This window comes from Desmodus rotundus, chromosome 13, assembly GCF_022682495.2.
Source record: "Desmodus rotundus isolate HL8 chromosome 13, HLdesRot8A.1, whole genome shotgun sequence".
NCBI lineage: Eukaryota > Metazoa > Chordata > Mammalia > Chiroptera > Phyllostomidae > Desmodus > Desmodus rotundus.
The window spans coordinates 18399816-18420946 of NC_071399.1; the positions used below are offsets into that span (position 1 = coordinate 18399816).

Genomic DNA, 21131 nt, shown 5'->3' on the forward strand with positions numbered 1-21131 from the left:
GAAGAGTGAGAAGAAAGTGTATGGTAAGCAGTTTGAAGGCCTTAGGAAGAGGTAGGTGCGATGCAAAGTGTGGAAAACAGATGAGCGCCCGCTTGTGGTTCCTGCCTAATTGGAATGTATCTAAACGCAAAGTTGTGTTACTTCTTGAATAGGCTCCTATTCTTTTTCCATCACTAGTGTGCTAATTTAAGCAATCTTCCTCTCCCTCCTAGGCCTTTGTGATAGCTCCTTTACTGCTCTCCTCATCTTCAATTCCTCCCCTTTCAAAGGTTATAGAATAGACCCTTAATTCCATTAATTATGGGCCTACTCAAATGCTTAACTCTTTCCATAGTAAACATTAATTCCAGCATGCATAATACACATTAATTCCAGCCAGGTTATCAAGGGCTTCTCTGATATGGATACGTTATTATTACATAGCTTCATTAACTTTACCTTTCTATTTATAATCCATCTCCCAGTCAGACTGAATTGCTGCCTTTCACTGAATATGACATTCATTTTTCTACCTGCACAGACTCATTGGCTTTTCCTTTAATGGAATGCTTGCTTCTCCCCCAAGCACAGACCCACTTCCCCTTCTTAATATATTACCCTTTTAAGATATTTCCTATTTTGCATATTTATTGTTAGATTCGTACCTGGCCAATCTAACTGATTGATTTTTCCTGTTGCTATTGTGAATATGATCCCTGTATCTCATTGGGTTTTCTTGCTAGTTAATACTGGTATCCAATAATGTCATCCTCTGTAATGATTATTTTATCTTCTCATTTCCTAGAGTTTTACTGGTTTTTTATTCCTGCTTTATTGCATTGGTTAAAGCAGTGTTAAATAATAGCTTTAGGAGTCAACATCCTTGGCTTGTTGACATTAATAGAAATCCCTTCTAGAGTTTCCATGTTAAGTACGATTTAGGTTGTTGGCTAAAATTCAATATATTTACAGATGATATAGAGTGTTATTCTAATTTTACATTAAACAACATGTTTGAAAAGGCTAAATTTGACAGTTTTGCATTTTATTTTAAACATATAAATATATATTTAAACATGTTAATGTATAATACACATTTAAACATGCCTATCAAATATATGAAAGTACAAAGAATAGTACAGGATGGGCCAGAACTAGATTACAGTTGTGAGTGCAACAAACAAAAAGTTAATAAAGCTGTTGTGATGATCACCACCTCCATGTCTTTCCCCATATGAGCAACTGTAAACCCCCTCCTGCCACACCCTGCACAGTGGGGCTCCACATAGCCATCATCCAAGCCAGCAATGGTCCCCCTCGCCTACCTTCCCTCTTACTATTTTGAAGCAAATCCCAGACATCTTATCATTTAACGTATAAATATTTCAGTACATAGCTCGTAAGAATAAGAACTATTTTCAAACACAAGCATGATATATTTGACACCAAGCAAATTAATGATAACCCGTTAGTAATATGAATTATCTAATCAGTGATCATATTTTAGTCTCATATTAAATAGCATACGTTTATAGCTATTTAAATCAGGTTCTAAGTAAGTTTCACAAATTGTTACTGATTTATATGTCTCCTAATTCTCTTTTAAATGTCTATATTTTGGATTTTTCTTTTATTTCACCCTCTTGGTATTTCTCTAGCTCTCTCTCCCTTTGCCTCTTTATGTATAGAGAGAGAGGCAAAGGGAGGTAGATGTATATTTGTAAGTAACTAGGTTATTTGCCCTGGAGAGTTCTTCCTAGTCTGGGATTTGCCAGTTGCATCCCAAGGTGTCTTTTAATATGTTTCTCTGACCTCGTACTTCCTGTAAATTAGTAATTTTGTCTGGATGCTTGATTAAATTCAGGTTTGATTTTAGGGATAAGAATATTTGACAGGCGGTTTTATAGAAATTGATTTTTTAATCTCATCAAGTGTTGATTCAGTACCCATTAAAATGACATACGGCTGTTATTTTTTGCTGTGCCACAATTTTTAAAAGTTTGTTGAATATGAGTTTGCCTTGGAGTTTCTCTATTTCGACCTTTCCTCTCCTTTCATTCTAGACGTATTTTCGTTGATGAATAAAGTAACCTGTGTCATTACCTGTCACATGGTAATTTTAGCAGCTCGCTGAATAACTGAATCTTCGATCAGTCCACTTCGATTTGGTTTGTTGGGTCTCAAAACATTGGACAGATTTGGAAAGTGACAGTTGGACATTTTCTATTTTGACATGACCTTCTGCCAGTCAAACTGATGCTGGTAGAAAATGCAGAGTACAGTAAAGAATGTGTGCCTTCCACTTTTAACCTTGGGAGACCTATAAATATGTCAACTTCAGCCAGTCAGATGGACGGCTCATGTTTGCTTTGAAGGCTAAGTGGATTTCAATCTTTTAGAATAGGTATTGGTGGGAAGAGATTCAAGGGACAGCTTGAAAATTTGTCAACTCCCAGCTGTGGAAATTTTAGATTCATATAAAACTGTCAGTAATTAGTAGAAAATATATGGCAGGACTATATTTCTGGAGTTTTTGCCTTTTAGAGTATTGGCTTTGTCAGGAAGAAAATGTAGCTTTCTTGTAACTTCACCCAGCCAACGACCCACTGTGAGAAGACTCTCCCTGGTCTTCAGAAACGCCGTGACAGCCTCCAAGGCATTCAGGGCACCGAGATGTTGCTGTAAGAAGTAGTAGACTACGATGCTTACCGCGGGTCCTGAGTGAAATACGCTGTCAGAAAACAAAAGAAAACGAATAGCAACTTCTATGTTTGAAAAATCACCTTTCTTGACAGTTTTATTTTTCTAAGGATAATACTGTCTAATGACACCATATCATTTGCTCAACAACTGCTGGGGACTGAGACTCTGCTTTCTGTTCAGCTACAAATGAGATCAGTGTTACAACAAAAATTATAATCTTGTTTTATGAGGAGAAACACCCGAAGGTCACTTTTCATTCTCCTGAAGAAGGGAGAAATAATGTTAGGGTCTGTCCAGAGAGCCTATGGGAGAGAGAGGGACCTACAGGCAATCTTATTAACCTGTTCCAGCCCCAATATACATTTCACAAAACAGAAAACAAGCATTTCCTAATTCTCTTGTGTGATCTTGGGCAGCCTTTCCCTGTGTGCTTTCGTGAAACCTTAGCTAGAGGGATTTTATTAAAGACCACAGAATTATTGTTTTGAGACAGTTTGAATCCTCTTTTTAAATATGGGCTAAACCATAAACTATATTAAAGTTCTTTCTGGTCCACCAATCTGTGTGTGCTTAAATGATTCCAAAACCCAAGTTCATTGTTTAAACCAGTTAATCTTCATGGGCTTTTGGTGTCAGTTTATTCTTCGTACAGACTCCCACCTTGTACATAGCCTACAAACTTCTAAGAACTTCCACCTTAGTTCCATGAAGTGAGATGTCCCAATTCTACTTTGGAAAGTTCTGTCTGGTTCCAGTTATGGTCTCATGATGGCTCAATCGCTGGCTTCCCTTTTTGTGTCGTTAGCAGGGTGCAGTAGAAGAAAGGCAAAGAAATAGTATGCTCCTTTAAATCACAATATTGGCTCTGGGAACCTTCGAGTCAGCATAGGTTTCTTTTATCTCCTCCAGTCGGTTTTTCCTTTTCAAGTACCTATATGCTACTCAGCATAAGATTGAATTACTCCTCAGGAAGAAAAAAAAATGCCAACCTCGAATGACCACGCTTCAGTCATTCTGAGTCTGGCTCTGAACTTCTCCTTGGAAAACCAATGTCATTCCCTTGGCACCTGCAGAAGCATTTCTGCTCAGCTTCTGCTCCAGAACCTCATCTTCAGGAGCCACATAAGCACTTTTTTCCCAGTAGGAGTTCAGAGCTTCTAGTAAGTCACTGCGGAGGAGCTGTATTCTGAGCAAGAATAATTTCAGGTTTCAGATTTCTTTTAACTGGGAGACCAAAGAGCAAGAAAGCATGCAGATTTCTAAATCCATAGCCACTGAAGATATCTCAGGTAAGGCTTAAAAAAAAAAAACCTGTAATGTTGTTGTGATTGGCAGTTTCATATTGGACCATAAAAATTGTTAAAATTTGTATAGTTGAGAAAACTGCGAAGTTATTTAGTTTAATTTTCTTCAAATAGATCATTAAGAGTTGGCCTAAAAACTGCTAGTAAAGACTCCTTTACTCAGGGAAGACCGGATCTAATGATTGCTCCTGGGGTTAAACACCGTACACTCCTGCTAATTCCTGCTAATTGTCAAAGAAGAATAGAGTGGCTTCTTATCAGCAATTTGCATTTGTGTAAGGGCCCTGGTCTGTTGCTGCTGTCTACTCCGCTGATAAGGAAAACACCACTTAAAACAAGCAGGAAAGTAAGCCATCCTTTCCAGCATTTTTTTTTTTTTTTCAGCCTTCCTTGAGCAGAAAAAGCCTGGCATTCTACAGGAAATATTGTGTGATTCCTTGGGAAAATATTTAGCAATAGAACAGAGAACACTTAATTAACTCCTCAAATTTTTATTTCATCTATCTTTAAAGTGTGCAATAGTATATGATTTCCATAGTGTTAAGTAATTCTGTGGAGGTCACAGCCTTTTAAAAAATATTTTAAGAGCTTGTAAACTGTTAAAATGACACACTGTGTTATAAGTAAACTTAATTCATGTAACTGGGAAGTTCGGTCAGAAATATTGAAGAATTGTGTGGGCCTTGAAAGTTGAAACTAATTACACTTTTAGGATGTTAGGTTTTTTCCTTTTAACACACATTGTTCTTCAGTTTATTTTATAGGCAATTTTAGTGGCTATAAATTATTGACAAGCAGATGTGATAAAGTTAAAATAGAGCAGATTATTGATATTTCCTTACTGTCTTACAATCATTCAGTGGTTAACCTTCTAGATTAGACCATCTCTCTTTGTATTTCATAGAATAATAACTTACTAAGAAACAACATTTGAGGCTTGATTATAGACAATTCCAGAGCCTGCACAGAAATGTTTTTGTTTCTCTTTGTTCCATGTTTACACCATTAGTAATAGTAACAGCATTATATATTTGTGTGCAGTGTTGCCACTGAAAAAGTATTTTGTCACACTTCACAACAGCCCTGGGGTAGCTCATTCCTACCGCTGAGATTACTGAGGCGGGTTAGCGGGACAGGACTCACACAAGGAATGCTTGCTAAAATGGCGCCTTGGCCCTGATGCTCCTCCGCCACCTCCAGGGTTCATTTCACTACATTTTATCTATAAAGGTCTCCTTTTAGAGATAATTGTTCACAGTCTTACAATTTTTAACCCCAGTAATTCTAGTTGTTGTCATTATGCCTTGCATAGGCAATTATTAAAGGACTGTTGGAGGGTGGGAGGGAGGGAGGGAGGGAGGAAGGAAAGAAGGAAGGAAAGCAGGCAGGTTAGAAAGGAAGAAGGGGTCCCTACTGTGTGGTGAGGAAGTTTAGGAGTCCAGAAATGGTGATCTTGATCTCCAAAGCATTAGTCCTGACCTAAATTGCCAAGAGAGACCAAGTCAAGAATGAAACACCCGAAGTACATTCTCTGATAACAAGTAACTGCTTTATTTACACTTTCTTCCTTATAACAGAGATGTGAACACGTAAGGAAAGTGTGTTTATATAAGTGGCAAACATAAGAGGAATGAAGTCATATTTTGCAGTGTTCCTAATTACTGTTTATTTAGCTCTTACTAGAAGGTGACAGACTCCCAAATTAGGACAAACTAGTCACAAAGTGGAGGGAGGCAGGCTTTATTAAGTACTGAACGATGAGCGAAATCTACTCCACTTTACTTCCAAGAACAGCCATGAGGGTCATCTTTTATACATTGAGGCACATTCTATCTGCAAAACCTTTAGCTTCAGCTCTGATAAACTCCTCCCAAAGCTCCCAGGAAGAATGGTGCTTCCACAGTTTGGTTTAAGAAGCTGCTTTGTCCGTTTCATGAATTTCTGGCAGAATTACCACACGCACGGCGACTTCACAATACAGGGTGTGTAAGCCAAAGAGAAAAGATATCACTGCAAAACCGATAGGCCTGTTTAGGATTAAGTGTGCATAGTGGTCAGCTAAGGAGAATAAAAGAAGCCTGGCACAGATCTGACAGGTGCGCATTCACCATCTCCATCCAGGTCCTTCTGAAAACTACAGCTGATTTCTGTGTTTGGATGTTGGTTGAGAACAGCTGTACCCAGTTAGTCACCCTTTACACCACCTGGGAGTTTGTTGCTGCTTTACAATTCCGTGATCATTTTTGTTCTCACTGCTGCTAACAGATAAAAGGGCCAAGTACGATAGTCCATGACCATATGAGATCGTTCCCATTTCACTGTCTTAAGAACTATTTTACCATCCAAGAGCCCATTGCTAGTTCCATGTGATGATCTAAGAATTTGTTCAAATGAGTGTCGTAACTTGGAGCTGCAGGATGGCCTTAAAAGGATAATTATTTTAGGGGGAAATATTTTTAAAGGACTAAAGCCCAGGAATTATTTCCGGTATTAACACATTCATTAAGCTTGCTTACGTGATAACACAAGATCAGAAAATCCAAGAAATAGGTATGATGCATCTGTCTCTTGCTTATATTACTGCTAATCCTCATTGTTAGTTTACAATGTATATGGAGTGTCTGCTTTGGGGAGGATGTTGGTTTTATTATTTTAAACAAAAGCCTTGGGATTTGTTCTGAAAGAGCCTGCTGCAGTGTTGGCTGTGCAGTGTGGGGGAGGGGTGACCCTTAGCAACATGTCGGGGATTCAGAGACCACTGGGGTGCACTTGGGGCTCAGAGCTCCTCTGCAGGGACGCAAGTGGTGACAGCACACCACAGGTGGTCCATACTGCCCTGTCACCTGGGACGGCAAGGATACCCTGCCCAATTTGTCATCCCACAGAACCCTGTCAGCAGTTGCAAGCCTTAAGCGTGAAAACTTTAACATTGAAGGCAAACTTCCTCCTAATATTTTTTTAAAAACAATTGCCATAAATGAAAATATTACAGCCAGAACCAAAGTAAACAGTTTTGTGACATATAGAAATGTTGTCTTAAATGTTCAATAATGTTATGTGATATACGGAAATGTCTATAATTTTACAGACCGAGTGTTGCTAATGACACTCCCCTCTTCCTGGTAAAGGTGGTAAAATACAGCCGATAATGGAGGGTAAAGCCACCTCTCTCCGCACTCTCCCTGGTACCTTTTGTTTGGTTTGTAGACCTGTGAAGAATACCTTAAAACGCATCTTGAAAAGGACTTTTTGTTGCAGTAATAATAAAAATGAGCCATTTATTTTCTTAATCTTAATTTTTATTATTTATTGGGGTGACAAATTGGTTGATGAAATTATAGATTTCAGGTGTATAATTCTATAATCCATCATCTCATCTTATATTGCGTGTTCACCACCTCAAGTCAAGTTGAACAATTCCTTAATTATCCACAGTAATAACTCAAATCTTTGAAATCCCCAAATTTCCATGATCAAGCTTTTATTTGATTAATGAATACTGCCCCTATTTGCCCAGTAATAATACCCACTATTATTCACTGACTGCCAGTTTTGTGCCAATTCTTTTGCCCAGATTATTTTTAATCTCTACAAAGCCCCCGTAAGAGTGCTATTTTCCTAAATTGGAAAATTGAGCATCTGGGTGGCTAAGTGACTTGCTCAAGGATGCAAAGCTAGTAGGAGACGGGATCTGAGCCAGATCTCTCTCCAAAATGCAAGTCATTTTGACTGTCCTTTGCTGTTTCTCCTGAAAGCCACACTAAGAACAGTGAAATGGTCCAAAAACATGCCTGATTTGAAGAGGCAAGAAAGGTCTTGAGTGATTCAGAAACTGAATAATTAGATGGTGAGTGTTTCTATCAAGTAGAGTAAAAATCAAGCAGCGATAGAGGAGAAAATGGGCTAAAAGTCAAAACAAAATGTGGATTAGTGAAGGGAATGCAACAGAAAGGCAAAAGAAAATGGGAAAATAATACATGAGAAGTTAAAGAAAATGGGCATCTGAATATCATATGCAAATACAGAATAAAAATAAGGAAGAAAAGGATTAAAAATCATAAGTAATGATCAGGAAACAAGAAAAAATAATTTGTCTAGAGATGGATTTTTTTTCCTGAAAGAGGAGAGTCCTCATTGGCTTGACATACTGGGTTTGTTTTTTGTCCTGATAATGTGAGTGATAAACATTATGTGAACTGAGCTACTTTGGGCCGAGAATGAGCATCACCTGTGATGTTCCCGGTGCCAAGAGCAGAAGTGCTGGTAGTAGATGTCCTTAGAGCCTCAGGACTGAGAGCCTGGGCTTCATTCAGTCGCCACGCCTCCTGGTGCAGGCTTCATTTTCAGATGATTGTGGAGTTGGATAAGTGAGTATCAAGCTTATTACACGAAGGAAGATGTTAGGAACCAAAACTAAGACTAATTTCTACTCTTGATTCACAATGAGTGAATATTGTGATACTCACCCATTTTGTCATTTTTAGCAATATTAGACTGTCTTTCCATTTTCTCAAAAGTGTGATGGCAATTGTATATTTCAAAAATGTTGTTCTGAGTAAAATTTAGAATAGAATGGACATTGTGAAAAGAATGGCTTCTGATCTATATGATAATATATATATATATATATTCAGTTAATATATAATTTTTCATTAGGAACAAATAAGCCTTCCTGTATTTTTTGCTATATATTATGTCTAAAAAATATGGTCAGTATACATATAAAACATATTTTCCAAAATAAGTAATTTTATCAATTAGTTGCCATTAAAAATTGATATCTCAGGTGAGTTGTACTGATGTACCTTTATATCATCGTCTTTGAGCCTTCCTGGAAAATGTATTTTACTTAATGACAATAGATCTTATCTTTTCCTACTTCCTTGGAAGACAAAATACTGCTTATAAAAAATGTTGGGCCTATATTCCTATTATCATAATTCAACTAATTATAATTACCTTTGTATAATTGTATTCTGTTTAATTACACCCAGAAAGTACTTCACTTTGTTGCTGTTGTTCATTAAGCCTGAAAGTTTAGTGGAGGCTGTCATTCCTTCTATGAACTATTCCCCGTAAGAGAATTTAAGATGAAAGGCTGCGTGGAAAGCAGACAGATAGATCTAACCCTTTGCCCTTCTTTATCCTCCATCCAGCTACGTCCACATCTACAACCGGGACGAGTCATCTTGTAAAATGTGCAGAGAAGGAGAAAACTTTCTGTGTGAATGGAGGCGAGTGCTTCATGGTGAAAGACCTTTCAAACCCCTCAAGATACTTGTGCAAGTAAGAACAGAAACCCTCTGTGTGGCTTATGTCCATACCTGCTTCTTCCAGATGATTCCGTGTCTCATGATGTGCTGTTGCTTCTTTTTCCAATTTCGTTGCATCCTGTTGAATAACGCTTTTTATTTGTAGAGTGTTTTTCCATTTGCAAAAAGTTCACACCATTTGTCATCTCTGTTATATTCAGAATTGGGTTTTTTTTTTTTTTTTGCTTTTTACAATTGTTTTCCTTTTTTGTGTGCATATTTATAAAGTTGCTTTCCTTACGGTTTTGATCATTGTTACCTAGAAGAGATGTGCAAATAGCATAGAGGTCTCTATCAATACCTACTGCTCCATCCAATGCGTGGATTAAGCTGTAATATAACACTCCTTTTCACCCCAGTGATCACCCGCAAAACGAATGGGCTGACTAAGAGATAGAGAAGTACAGAAGATTCTTTACAGACACCACGGTTGCACTTGACATTAACTTATTGTTTCATAACTATTTTTAAAAATGAAGTTTAGGTTGATCTCACTAATTATCAAAAAAGCAAACTGCAGGTGTTTGGAAATGGATTTAGTGGGTGTGGCAGCATGGCGTATGGAAGGCAGAACGTCCTTTTCTGCACTGCTGCTGTTTGTAGATATGTTTAGAATGGCGCTCTGCCCTATGACCTGAAGGGGTTGATGCACCATTCATAAGTATCACAGTTACTCTTTCTCAACAGGCAGAATAAAACAATAATATCAGTCCATTAAATAATTGAACCTTGTAGTTACAATTGGTAGGTCTCATTAAGAAGCACGTGTTTACTGTTTCATACATTTTAATCCTACTCTTGATATGTAGGCTAAGTGTGGTACAGGGACTCCTATAATTTGATGGGGTAAAGATATTTAATGTCTCACTGAAATGATTACAAATACACATTTATTTTGCAGTTGACCGAGAGCTGAGTCCCACTCTTCTAAAGTAGCACTGCTTGTCCTACGTGAGGGAAAAAACACGCCCTCCTAAAAATTGTCTTCTGCTTTAGAATATTAGCTTGTGACTCGTATGTTGACAAGGAAGAGCAAGTTTATTAGAGAGCTAATAAAGCAATTAGCAAAATGAAAAAAAGCGCAAGAACTAAGAAGGCCATTTCCATTTTGCATCATGTAAATAGTATATGAATATTTATGTGCCAGTTCCAAAAACAAACAAACAAACCTTAATTGTTTGTGAGTAATAAAGTACATCTTAAAAGACACTTCTAAAAATCATAACACACGAACAAAATGCCATTTTGTAAGGCATGTTTCGCTGCCCCCTGTATTCAGAAGACAGGGTCATCTGCACAGTACTCAGGGACCTCCTGAACAAGTACCTCCCAGAACTGCTTGTGGCCTCAAAAGCTTTTCTTTTAAAAGAGTAGAAGCGATCCCAGGAGAAGACAAGGGTTGGTGGTGGTATAGCTGATTTTGTCAATCAGACAACGTATAAAAGTCAACATAGTCTATTGGAGTGAATAAAAATCTAGGAATCACAAGAGCGCTTCAGTTACTATACGTCTCTTTGATAGAGGTAGGGTAATAGTTATAAGCCACAATAAAATTAATAGGTAAAAGTCTTTAAAAATTTAAAACAAGATAAAAATGAAAGAGTATGTAGAAACAAATTATTTCTTTCAGGTTTGAATTATTTCACATGGCTATCAGTATTTGGTGTTTTAAAATCAATCTTGGAGATTCACTTTTTGACCACCTGTATATTCAAATCTATATACTTAGAGCAAAGAATTAAAATTGGTCACTTTTATTCTCTGCTTCTGATAATTTGTTGCCACTACAACGCAAACATGGCACCCCCAGACTTATCATGGTGAGGCAAGATGAACCAAGTTTTATAGTTTTCTGCAAGGTTTTCTCAGATTTAAATAGAAAACATCAGAAGCTGAGACTTATAATCTGTAAAATATGAGCTTCATTTGTTATTTGAGGAAATCTTGTTACTCTGTCCTAATCTCAGGCATACAGTCCAATTACATTTTAATAAATCTCTTTGAAAAACAATTGAAATGATGGTTCCTTATAAATTCTTCTCCTTTTTAAACAAAGTCCCCATACTATCTATGTCTCATATTTTTACTTCTTTAGAAAAACATCTGAGACCACTATATTTTAATTATAATAATGAAACATGATCATTTTTCATCATCGCCTTTGCAGAGATTTACAAGCTGAGTGAGTACATGTGATCGTTTCCAAATACCTCTGAGGGACCAGCGCAGCTATTTTCCACATATTAGTTTCAGCCATTCGGTGGCCCTCCCACGTCCTACACAAAACACGCAATCACAGAAGTGTTGTTCATTTGTTCCATCTTGGTGGTGTGCCAACAACTGCGATTTTTTTTCCACCCACAGTTTTTCATTAAATTTGAAGCCCAATCCAGAAAAAAACAATACTTGCTATATTTTTAAAAAATCTTATAGTGAAATGCTTGTTATTTCTCTAATAACTACGAAAGCAGCTCACCATGAAGGAGCACTCTGTGTCCCCCACACTCATGGTCTAGTGGGTTCTGTTGGGTTGTAGTTCTCAGCAAATTGGCATCAGAGTCTTACTTTTATGTTTTGTAATTAGAATCTTTCAGAAAAGTGTGAAAGCTTATTATTAGATCTTATTGGGGGAAAATTTGATATTTATGATTTTGATAAGCCCCCCCCCCCCCTTTTTAGACCATGTCTTTATTGATGCATGAAAGCAAGCCAGTACCTTAAGGAAAGAATTGGAATATACTTATAACACCCAAAATATTTCCAACCTTTTTGGTGAACTAAAAGTGTGCTTTAAAAAGTAATTCCTATATTGAAAGCATTTATAGCATTGAAAACCATCAGAACTCAGAACTGAAACAAAGGCACGTCTGAGGATAATGTATTGTTCACTAGACCACTTGAATAGAAGCAGAAACATGAAAATGTTGCCTTGGCTCCTCACAGTCCTGTACTCGAAGCCAGTTCATAGTTTCCATATGGGCCATCTGTCTAGAGCAAAACATTGCTGAAGCATGAGTTACATCATTCAAAATCAGCTTTATCCCTGACGGAAGACATGACTCAGAAACACCACAAGAATGCACGTTTCCAAGTAGTCTCTTTGGTCGCCTAATCCACGTTGTCTTCTTGGGATTTGAAGCTGAAGACTTGACAGCAAATCTCTTTTGTCTCTCCATTTAGCACCGGGCGTCCCCGGTGGATTAACCATAAAGCAGTGAAACACTTCTCTGCGGAGAGGCTTGCCGCTCTCTTGGACGTCCCCCTGGGGACCGTGTGGGAATTTCAGTGGTAGTTCCCATCTTTTATATTTCTCTTCCCTCTCTCGTAATCTAGAATTTATCCCGAGGAACAACACAGCTGTTATTCCAGATTACGTAAAGACGAGAAAAGAAACATTTCATCTTTTACTCCCTGTGTAGTCACGTGGTTGAAAGGAGTAAGTCAGTGGGAACATGACGCTGTCCAAACTCTCCTCCGCTTCCCCTCTTTCCTGTGTACCTGTTCTTCTGGACAGCTTTAGTGGAATAGGTTTATGTGATTTTAAAAATCTAACAGTGATTTTATACCAGACCATATTTATAAAGCCATTGTGTCGTCCCATGGACAGATGTGGCTGCCCCGTGAGGGTACTAGAGTTTGTACCACCAATTTTGGTGAACAGTCGTGAGCCCTTCCATGTCAACTCTCTGGACGGTATCTTAATTCACAACATAGAGTTCCTATGTTCTCCAAATTTCTTCCTAGGAAGTTAGTGAAATTAAATGAATTCATTTCTGCTAAAGTACTTCTAACTCTGGCAAAGAAAGATTTTTTTTTCCTTATAATAAAAAATAAATGGTAGTATTACGTACTCTCTGTAGACATTGGAAAAATACATACACCTGTCTTAACAGACGGTGTTACCATGTTTAATCCCCCAATTCCTCATCTTCCTTAACACCAGCAGCTCTTACTTGGTTTGGTGGGGCCTCCAGCTAGCTTTATAACTTTGCGTTTGACAGGTCCTTTAATAGCTGTCATCATTATATACCTTATATGCAAAAAAACAAAAAAATGATAAATCTTGCGAAGATGGAAGGTGCCTTCAAGCATGAGCTTATGATTTTTATAATTCATATGAAACTGTGTAGTACATATAAGGACCTATATTGTATTACTATTGGAGACAATTATGAAAAATGTATAGCAGTACATTAGGTCACAACAAATATTATAATAAATTAAACTCAATAAATGAAATATTAACTAACATGTGTTTTTAGAACAGCTACATCTTTGCCGGACAATTTTGAAAACACAGAGAAAATGTAATACATGGTATCTGTCCCTGTTTAGGAAAATTAAGTAGCTAAAAGAGTAAATTAATTAGAGTGACTATATTCCAAATGGTGCAACAGCGATTATTATGGTAATGAGAATTTAAAGATGGAAAAGAGGGGAATACATTGTAGAAGACTTTATAAACAGTTGCAGGGCCTTTTTCATATAGCAGACAGGCACTGAGGTGGCAGTGACAGTTTCTGTGAGACACGGTGACATGCATATCTAAACCAGCAGCTCCATTCTGAGAAGTAAACAAACAAAAAACTAAGTTAGACACTGAGCCAGTTTATGAGCTCTGGAGGCCAGGCAGAGGACACTGAACAGTCTGATAGCTAATAGGGAGTCATATTAACTTCTGGAGCAGGAGGGGGATACCAAAAACATAGCAGATATTTAGGGAAGAGAGATTTCTGTACAGGCTAGAGAAATTTGGGGACTAGGTAAGATGGAAAGTCAAAGACACTAGCTAAGGTTAAAGTTTTACAAAATCTTGACATAATATACAAAATATCAATGGTGATGATAATATGTATAATACTTACTAGCAGCTAGATTAACATAATGGAAAGGAGCGTGATGATTCAAGTTCATAGTTGTGTCCTTCAGCCTCATCATCTTGGCTATAGAAAGAGAAATTTGGAATAGATAAAAGAGCTATATGTTGAGTTAGAACTTAGGCTTCATAAGAGCAGACCACTAATTGTACTCCAGCTCCAGCCCTGGAAGAGTCCATTCTGCAGGATGAGTGCGACACTTACCTATCACCCTTCTCTGTTTTTTAAATACTGTAACGTTTAACCAACACAGAAGCATTTGTGAGAGAGAGAGTGGGTGGGACTTGCGGCTTAGGTCAAGATCATCAGCTCTTCAGGGGATCTTGTCTTCTTTCCCTGTGGGAGCCTCATGCAGCTGGAATCCTGATGTGTGCTTCTAGGTACATATTAACCCATTTTGTCTCTCACTCACCAATTGATTGGAGGGAATCCTTTTGTTTTTATAGGAACTGATTTAGGTGCAGTGTTGCCTAAAATCAGGAGCACTGACTAAGTAGTCTTCATAGCTTTGCTTCCTTTGTTTGAAAATCAGCTACAGAGCCATTGAACTTGCTGAGCTCCTTCTGTGAAGCGGGCTCCGTGCTGGCCTCTGCCCCCATGGAGCCTCCGGGCTCTTGTGAGTAATAAATGTATTTCAAGTAATTCATTTAATTATAGTTATAGATGTGCCAAGTGCTTTGAAGGGTATTTAGGGAGGGACCTCAACTAGTCAGAGATACTGAAAAAAGTGTCTGCAGCCCTCACTTTGGGAGGCATACAGTCTATTTAACGATAAAACACAATTTTTAAAAAATTTGTATTGAATGATGTAAGGAATATGTGAATATTTAGGTGTATCATCAAAAACCGTGGCTGGGGGAGTAGGCCAAATTGCCAGTTCTGAACTTACAGGACTTTGTTCGATGAGACAGGAAGGGGCGTTGTCTGCAGGGGAGGCCCAACGGCAGGTCACAGCCAATGCGTCAGTGTCACACTCCATATGGAGATGTATGGGATGTGGACTGACCCCACATCCGGCTGAAGTGCTTGACCCCCACTCACAGATTCATCATGTAGAATAAACAGCGGCATTTCAGGTCAAATTGTGCAAACAGGGCTTTGGGAAGGGCACCGAGGCTGAAACAAGACAGGTTAGTTCCCAAACACCACTGTCCTCATTTTGGGGCGTCTGTGTCTTAGGCACTGAAAACCACCACTGGAGAGCCAGGACAGCTGAGATGTCCTCCCCTCAGTGCTTGCCCGTGAGTCCAGTGTTACCACCGTGTATTTCCCATTGAGAGTTAGTCTCCAGATCGTAATTGAAAAAAAAAAAAAGAAAAGGGATGATACCTATTAGCTGAACAGTGATAGGGAGGGATAGAGCTGGACCTGAAGGAAATGTTATTGGAACATTTTATAGTTAGTATTTTCTTTAATGATGTTGAAGAAGGCATTCCCTGAGGAAATAAATGTCTTTTGCAGATGATGTCACAAAAATCGCTAAAACACAAATTAGAAAAGCATATCCAAACCTCTAGAAATTTCACTTAAGGGTAGATAACAGAATGAGGGTCATCTTGGAAAAATGCAGACTAATAGTAACAGTACCTTTGGGAAAGAATAATCTACAACCCAGATACTCAGCCAGCGAGTAGGTGAGGTCTCGCCAGAATGCTGAACAGGCGAAGCGGAGAGGAAAGGCCGTGTTTGCAATATAATACTGCAGACAGGCCAGAGCTCTGTGAGCTCACGTACACAGCCTGAACATCTAATACTTAAACCCACTGATACTCCTCAATAGCTATTCGTTGGCATTTCTATTATTTGATATTTATAAATATGGACACCAAAGAAATTGTTTCAGACGTTTTACGATATGAAGGTAATGCCAACACTAATATTGAGGTTGAGCAAAAAGACAATAGGGACGCATCTCTTTTAGACAAGATATTTAAAACTGTCCAAATATTTTTTTTGTAGAGTGATGACTAGAGAGAGGAAATATCAGAGGTGAACCTAGTTTCCCTCTCCTGCCTCATCAAGGGAAGAACCTGATGAAAATTAATAAAACTAAAAAATAAAGAAGAGAAAGGATGTCTAAGGATGGCTTATAACTTGACCATATATTTATAAAACCATAAACCATTCATAATGATCCATAAAATTAGCAAACCCTAAATAACCAGAAATTGTTTGGGGGGGGGTCTGCAAATATCTTTGAATATATTTAGGATCCCCACCAAGAATATGGGAAATAATTTATTCAATTAGAACATAAGAAATACACTGAGCACTAAACTGATTTTCAAAATACAGGACTTTATGGTCAGTTACATAGTAAACATACCAGGATATTCACAGTGTATCAGGTTATTATAAAGGACAGTTTTTATTTTACTGATGCTATGTGGAAGTCTTGGTTACTAGAGTATATTGCCTTATTGAATGCCAGGTAAACTGTTTTTTCAGTAACAGGATTTAAATTTGAGATAATAGACTTGCAGTTAAAGAGTTACAGTCTTTTCAAATTTCAAACACAATGGTAAAGGTTTCTATTTAGGGGAGAGAGTCTGTGAAGAGGGTGCTGGGGGTTCCTATAAAAAAGTTATTTAGGAGTCTACAGAAGAGAATCCGTCATAAACAATAAAAATAAGAGCCGCAAGTTCAATACTGACCTGCACTTGGCAAACTGATCGACTATATGAAAGTCTCTTTGATGCAGTTCTTTATTGGCCACTGCAGTCCTATCCTGTCTTAGGCTCAGTTTAACGGATATTTTATGAGAGACCTTTCCGAGTCGGGCACTGTGCTAAACATTAGGATACAAAGTGATCAAAATGTCACTGTCCTCACAAAAAGATAATCACAACACAGGTAGATAAGGGGCGACAAAGAGATTGGGACAGGAAATGGGGAGATGGGGAGGCACAGGTCAGTGTTAGTTGGAAGAAGTACTACCTAAGGATAGAACAAAGGATGTTTATCACATTATTAGCATATACTAAAATTCAAAAATTATTTCCATCTTCTAACCTAATCAGTGGAACAAATGGTATATATATTTTTGAAGCTACAGCGGGGGCTTGATGGTTATTCAGCCAGGTTCTTCTAAGAAATAAAATTTTTGGAATTTGCTCAGACTCATGCCAAAGCATGTTGTTCAAAGTCAGATTAAATTTACCATACTCTTATCTCCAAGCAAAGTGATAGATTGGATGCTTAACGTATAATGCTAATGTAGAAATAAGTCAGAAGCCAGACAGTCTCCCTGTTCTTTTAGAAGGAATTCCATAGAGTTTAATCAGGGCTTGTAGAGCAGATGAGTTTGCACTTGCACCTGCTTTTTCTACACAATCAGTGGAGTCTGCGGTCAGCTTATGCGGAAACTGTCTTCAGTTTCCACTTCCGTCCATTGGACTTGGCAACAGTGCTCGACATCCACAGAAGTTACGTGATGACCGTTGTTGCTGAACTCTTGAATTGCTGCGGGATAGGGTTTACAATTTGTTTTACCTCCATGTTTGTCTTAGAAATTCATTCTATCAAAAATGTCTTTTAGAAGACCTTGAGCCCTCCCTGACTGGTAATGCCTTCAGAAGAAATGAGGTAGGGATTTTTCACACAGTGATTCCATGTGTTAGGATGAACTTCGATTCCCAGAACCTCTGTCGTAAAAGAAACCTTTGATAATCACTTAGTTAAATCCTTTAATCTTTAAAAAAATTATTTATTTTTATTTTTTATTGAATTTACTGGGGTGCTACTGGTTAATAAAATTATATGGGTTTCAGGTGTACAATTCTATAACACATCATCTGTACATGGTACTGTGTGTTCACCACCCCAAGTCAAGTCTCCTTCCATTACCCTCTACCCCCCTTTACCTTCCCCTGCCATCTCCTACCCCTGTTTCCCTCTGGTAGTGACCATACTGTTATCTGTCTATGAGGGTTTTTTTAATCTCTTAATCTTATCATTGAGAAAATCCGAGGCCCAATGAAGCCCAGTGGGCCGCTCACATCCAAGCAAGATACTGCAGTGCCAGGACAGAGGGCCTTAGTCTTCATCTTCCAAGGTCAGGGCCCCTGACACCTTACACTTTAATGTACATACAGATACCTTGGGAAATCTTGTTAAAATGCAGATTCTTATTCACTAGTTCTGGGCCTGGGATTCTGCATTTCTACTAACAAAAACCCAGAAGATGCTGGTGCTCTTGGTCCATGGACCACCCTGGGAAAAATAAGGCTTTACACTAAGAAAATGTATCTGAGTGACGACCAGCATTTGTGGAAGGGTAGCTCTGGTTCAGACATAGCTGAAAATTCCAAAACAAACTGGCATACCTTAAGATCTTGTGTTATTGCACCAAATATTCCTTATCATCTTTTGATGGAAATAAACCAAACCATCATAATGCTAGTTTCCTAAGAAATACCATTTTGGAATTTCATACTAATTAGAAAATTCATTGGATAAGATTTTTCATCCCTTTCGCCTAGTTGTTCTGTGCCCTCTGATCTTAAAACTGTCATTTAAGATGCATAAATGACAACTTTCTTTTTTTTTAAGATTTTATTTATTTTTAGAAAGGGGAAGGGAGAGAGAAAGAGAGGGAGAGAAACATCAGTGTGTGGTTGCCCCACTCATGCCCCCTACTGGGACCTGGCCTGCAACCCAGGCATGTGCCCTGACTGGGAATTGAACTGGCGACCCTTTGGTTTGCAGCCTGGCACTCATTCCACTGGGCAACACCAGCCAAACCAATGACAATTTTCTAATAAAATGCATATTCCTTCTCTTAATTTGTTAATTTCATGATTTTTAAATAATACACTCCTGACCTCAAATGCTTCTCTCTCTCTCCCCCCCACCCATACACAGACACATAAACCCACAGCATTCACGTGTCTTATACCATATTCTTTGTGTGAAAACATGAATTATTGTGTGATCAGTATGAGGATTTTATTTTTTTTTTCAAGGAGGCAAACAGGTAAGATAAAATAATCATTATGGAATATATCTTTAATTCTGAAATTACCTGCCTAATTATAGGGTATGTCTATATGGATTTATAGTCCTGGTTCAGAAATAAATACACAAATAAAGACCCCAAATGCTTCAGAAATTATTGTCAAATAACAAATAAGTTACACAGAAAGCAAGTTTCCATGTATTTTTCTTATGTATCTGTGAAAATGTTCTTATCGAAGCATGTGCAATGTCATCTTTATGAAAAATGACCCAGCCTCGAAGGTCATAGTTCTTATTTCTGTATTTCTCTGGGTAGATCTTCCTCTTTTTACTACAACAAAATTATTCTAACCAAAAATAACCAGTTCATTTATATAAAAGTGTTTTGAAGAGTTCAAAGGCGCTATGTCAATCAATATAAGACGTTTGTTGTTAAGCTCATCGATATTATTGTTAACAATCATTTATACTTTAAGTTGAAACAAGTATGTGTGGGGCTGAAAATTTGCAACTGCCAGTATTTTATCTTCCAGGCCTTTCCTCATGAAACAGGAGAATTATATGTACCAAATCAAGTGATAACATTTTTTTGGCATTGAATTTGGCTTTAAGGGAAAATTTTTTAAATCACCCATAAAAAAGAATAGTTTTACTTACATTTCTTCGAGCCCAAATGATAGTATTTATTCTTATTTACTCTGGAGAAGAAAAGGTTGTACGTAAATCATAAGCTATGTGCGATCAGAACTCTATTATATTAGGCACTTCGCGTGACTCGTATGGTGTAAATCAACTATTACTAATAATTATGGCTCTGGGTGTTGAGCATCTGTAAGTGTATTTGCCTCCTAGAATCTTTCGATGGTCCCACTTACAAGAGTATGATATGTGGGTAAAATGAATCCAATCTGAAACACTTTAGTTACTGGAGAAGCAACACAAAAAGAGCAGTTAGGTGTAAAAGACTTCCATATTTAGGCACAATAGCCCCTTGAAAACAGAAGTATACCAATTGTAGAATTTTGATAGGTGAATATACATTCACGTGAGTGAGTGAAATGTAAATTTTATACAATTTCCAAATACTTTTACCGTAAAAGCAAAATGAAATCAAGTATTATTGTAGAAGTTTTAATGTTTAAGTGTTAAAAGTGTATTTGCCTTTGATTTGGGATAATTGAATGAAGTGAAATCTGTTCTAATAAAAATATGCTTCTTTCTGTCTTTCAACATTAAAAGTAAAACCTGACTTGTAGTATCTTTAAAAAACAGGGAATGTAGTTTTTCTTGTCAGTAATCATTAGGGTGTGAAAGTGCTTCACTTCTAGTGTAGTTTGATGACTTAAGTTATAAAAAATACCTAGGAAATAAGTACAAGATGGAGTGTCTGTAAAAGTAAAAGCTCAGAATCATTTAAATAACAGAAGAGTATGCATGGAACCATGTAAGCTCTTCCCCAAGCCAGTGTTTTTATTAAAATTATTTTTCAACTTCAGTTGACGTGTACTATTACATTAATTTCAGGTGTAAAAACAGTGATTAGACGTTGATCTGCCTTTGAGTGTGATCACCCCATTAACATAGGAAGAGCGGATGATCAGTGGCAGATAAGGAGATGCCCGAGGAAAAATGACTTAGCTGCCCACCCTATTCAACTTTTCAACCTCACTCGGTTAACTGATGGAGACTGAAGCAAACAACCACCACCACACTGTATACCCCACAGTTTTCATGGGACACGGTTTTCTAAATGTTTTCTCTTTTCTTTGTGTTGTTCAGTCACCAGGTCATTTGTAGGAATCTCCGTATTCCATAGGAGGAAAATTGCCAGTCTGAAAGTTCAATGTCTTTAGCATTCTATTGCTTATGACATTTTTACCCTCTAGGTGCCAACCTGGATTCACTGGAGCGAGATGTACTGAGAATGTGCCAATGAAAGTCCAAAACCAAGAAAGTATGTTAAAATAATCTGAAATTTGCTTTCTCTCCAAACTACAGCA

General features: G+C 37.7%; 1 protein-coding gene across 16 annotated transcripts in view; it reads left to right on the top strand.

Annotated features, from left to right (window-relative positions):
• NRG1 (neuregulin 1) overlaps positions 1 to 21131 on the top strand; it is a 194622-nt gene that overhangs the window by 152459 nt on the left and 21032 nt on the right. For 9 of the 16 annotated variants that reach the window (XM_024562614.3, XM_045197115.2, XM_071220187.1 and 6 more), the window contains one exon: positions 9143 to 9272. In XM_024562614.3, coding sequence (XP_024418382.3) covers positions 9143 to 9272 — 130 coding nt within the window. Of the gene's footprint in view, positions 1 to 3687; positions 3972 to 9142; positions 9273 to 21017; positions 21086 to 21131 lie in introns of those variants that run through there. The other 7 variants (XM_053916489.2, XM_045197117.2, XM_045197120.3 and 4 more) reach the window with 3 other exon arrangements.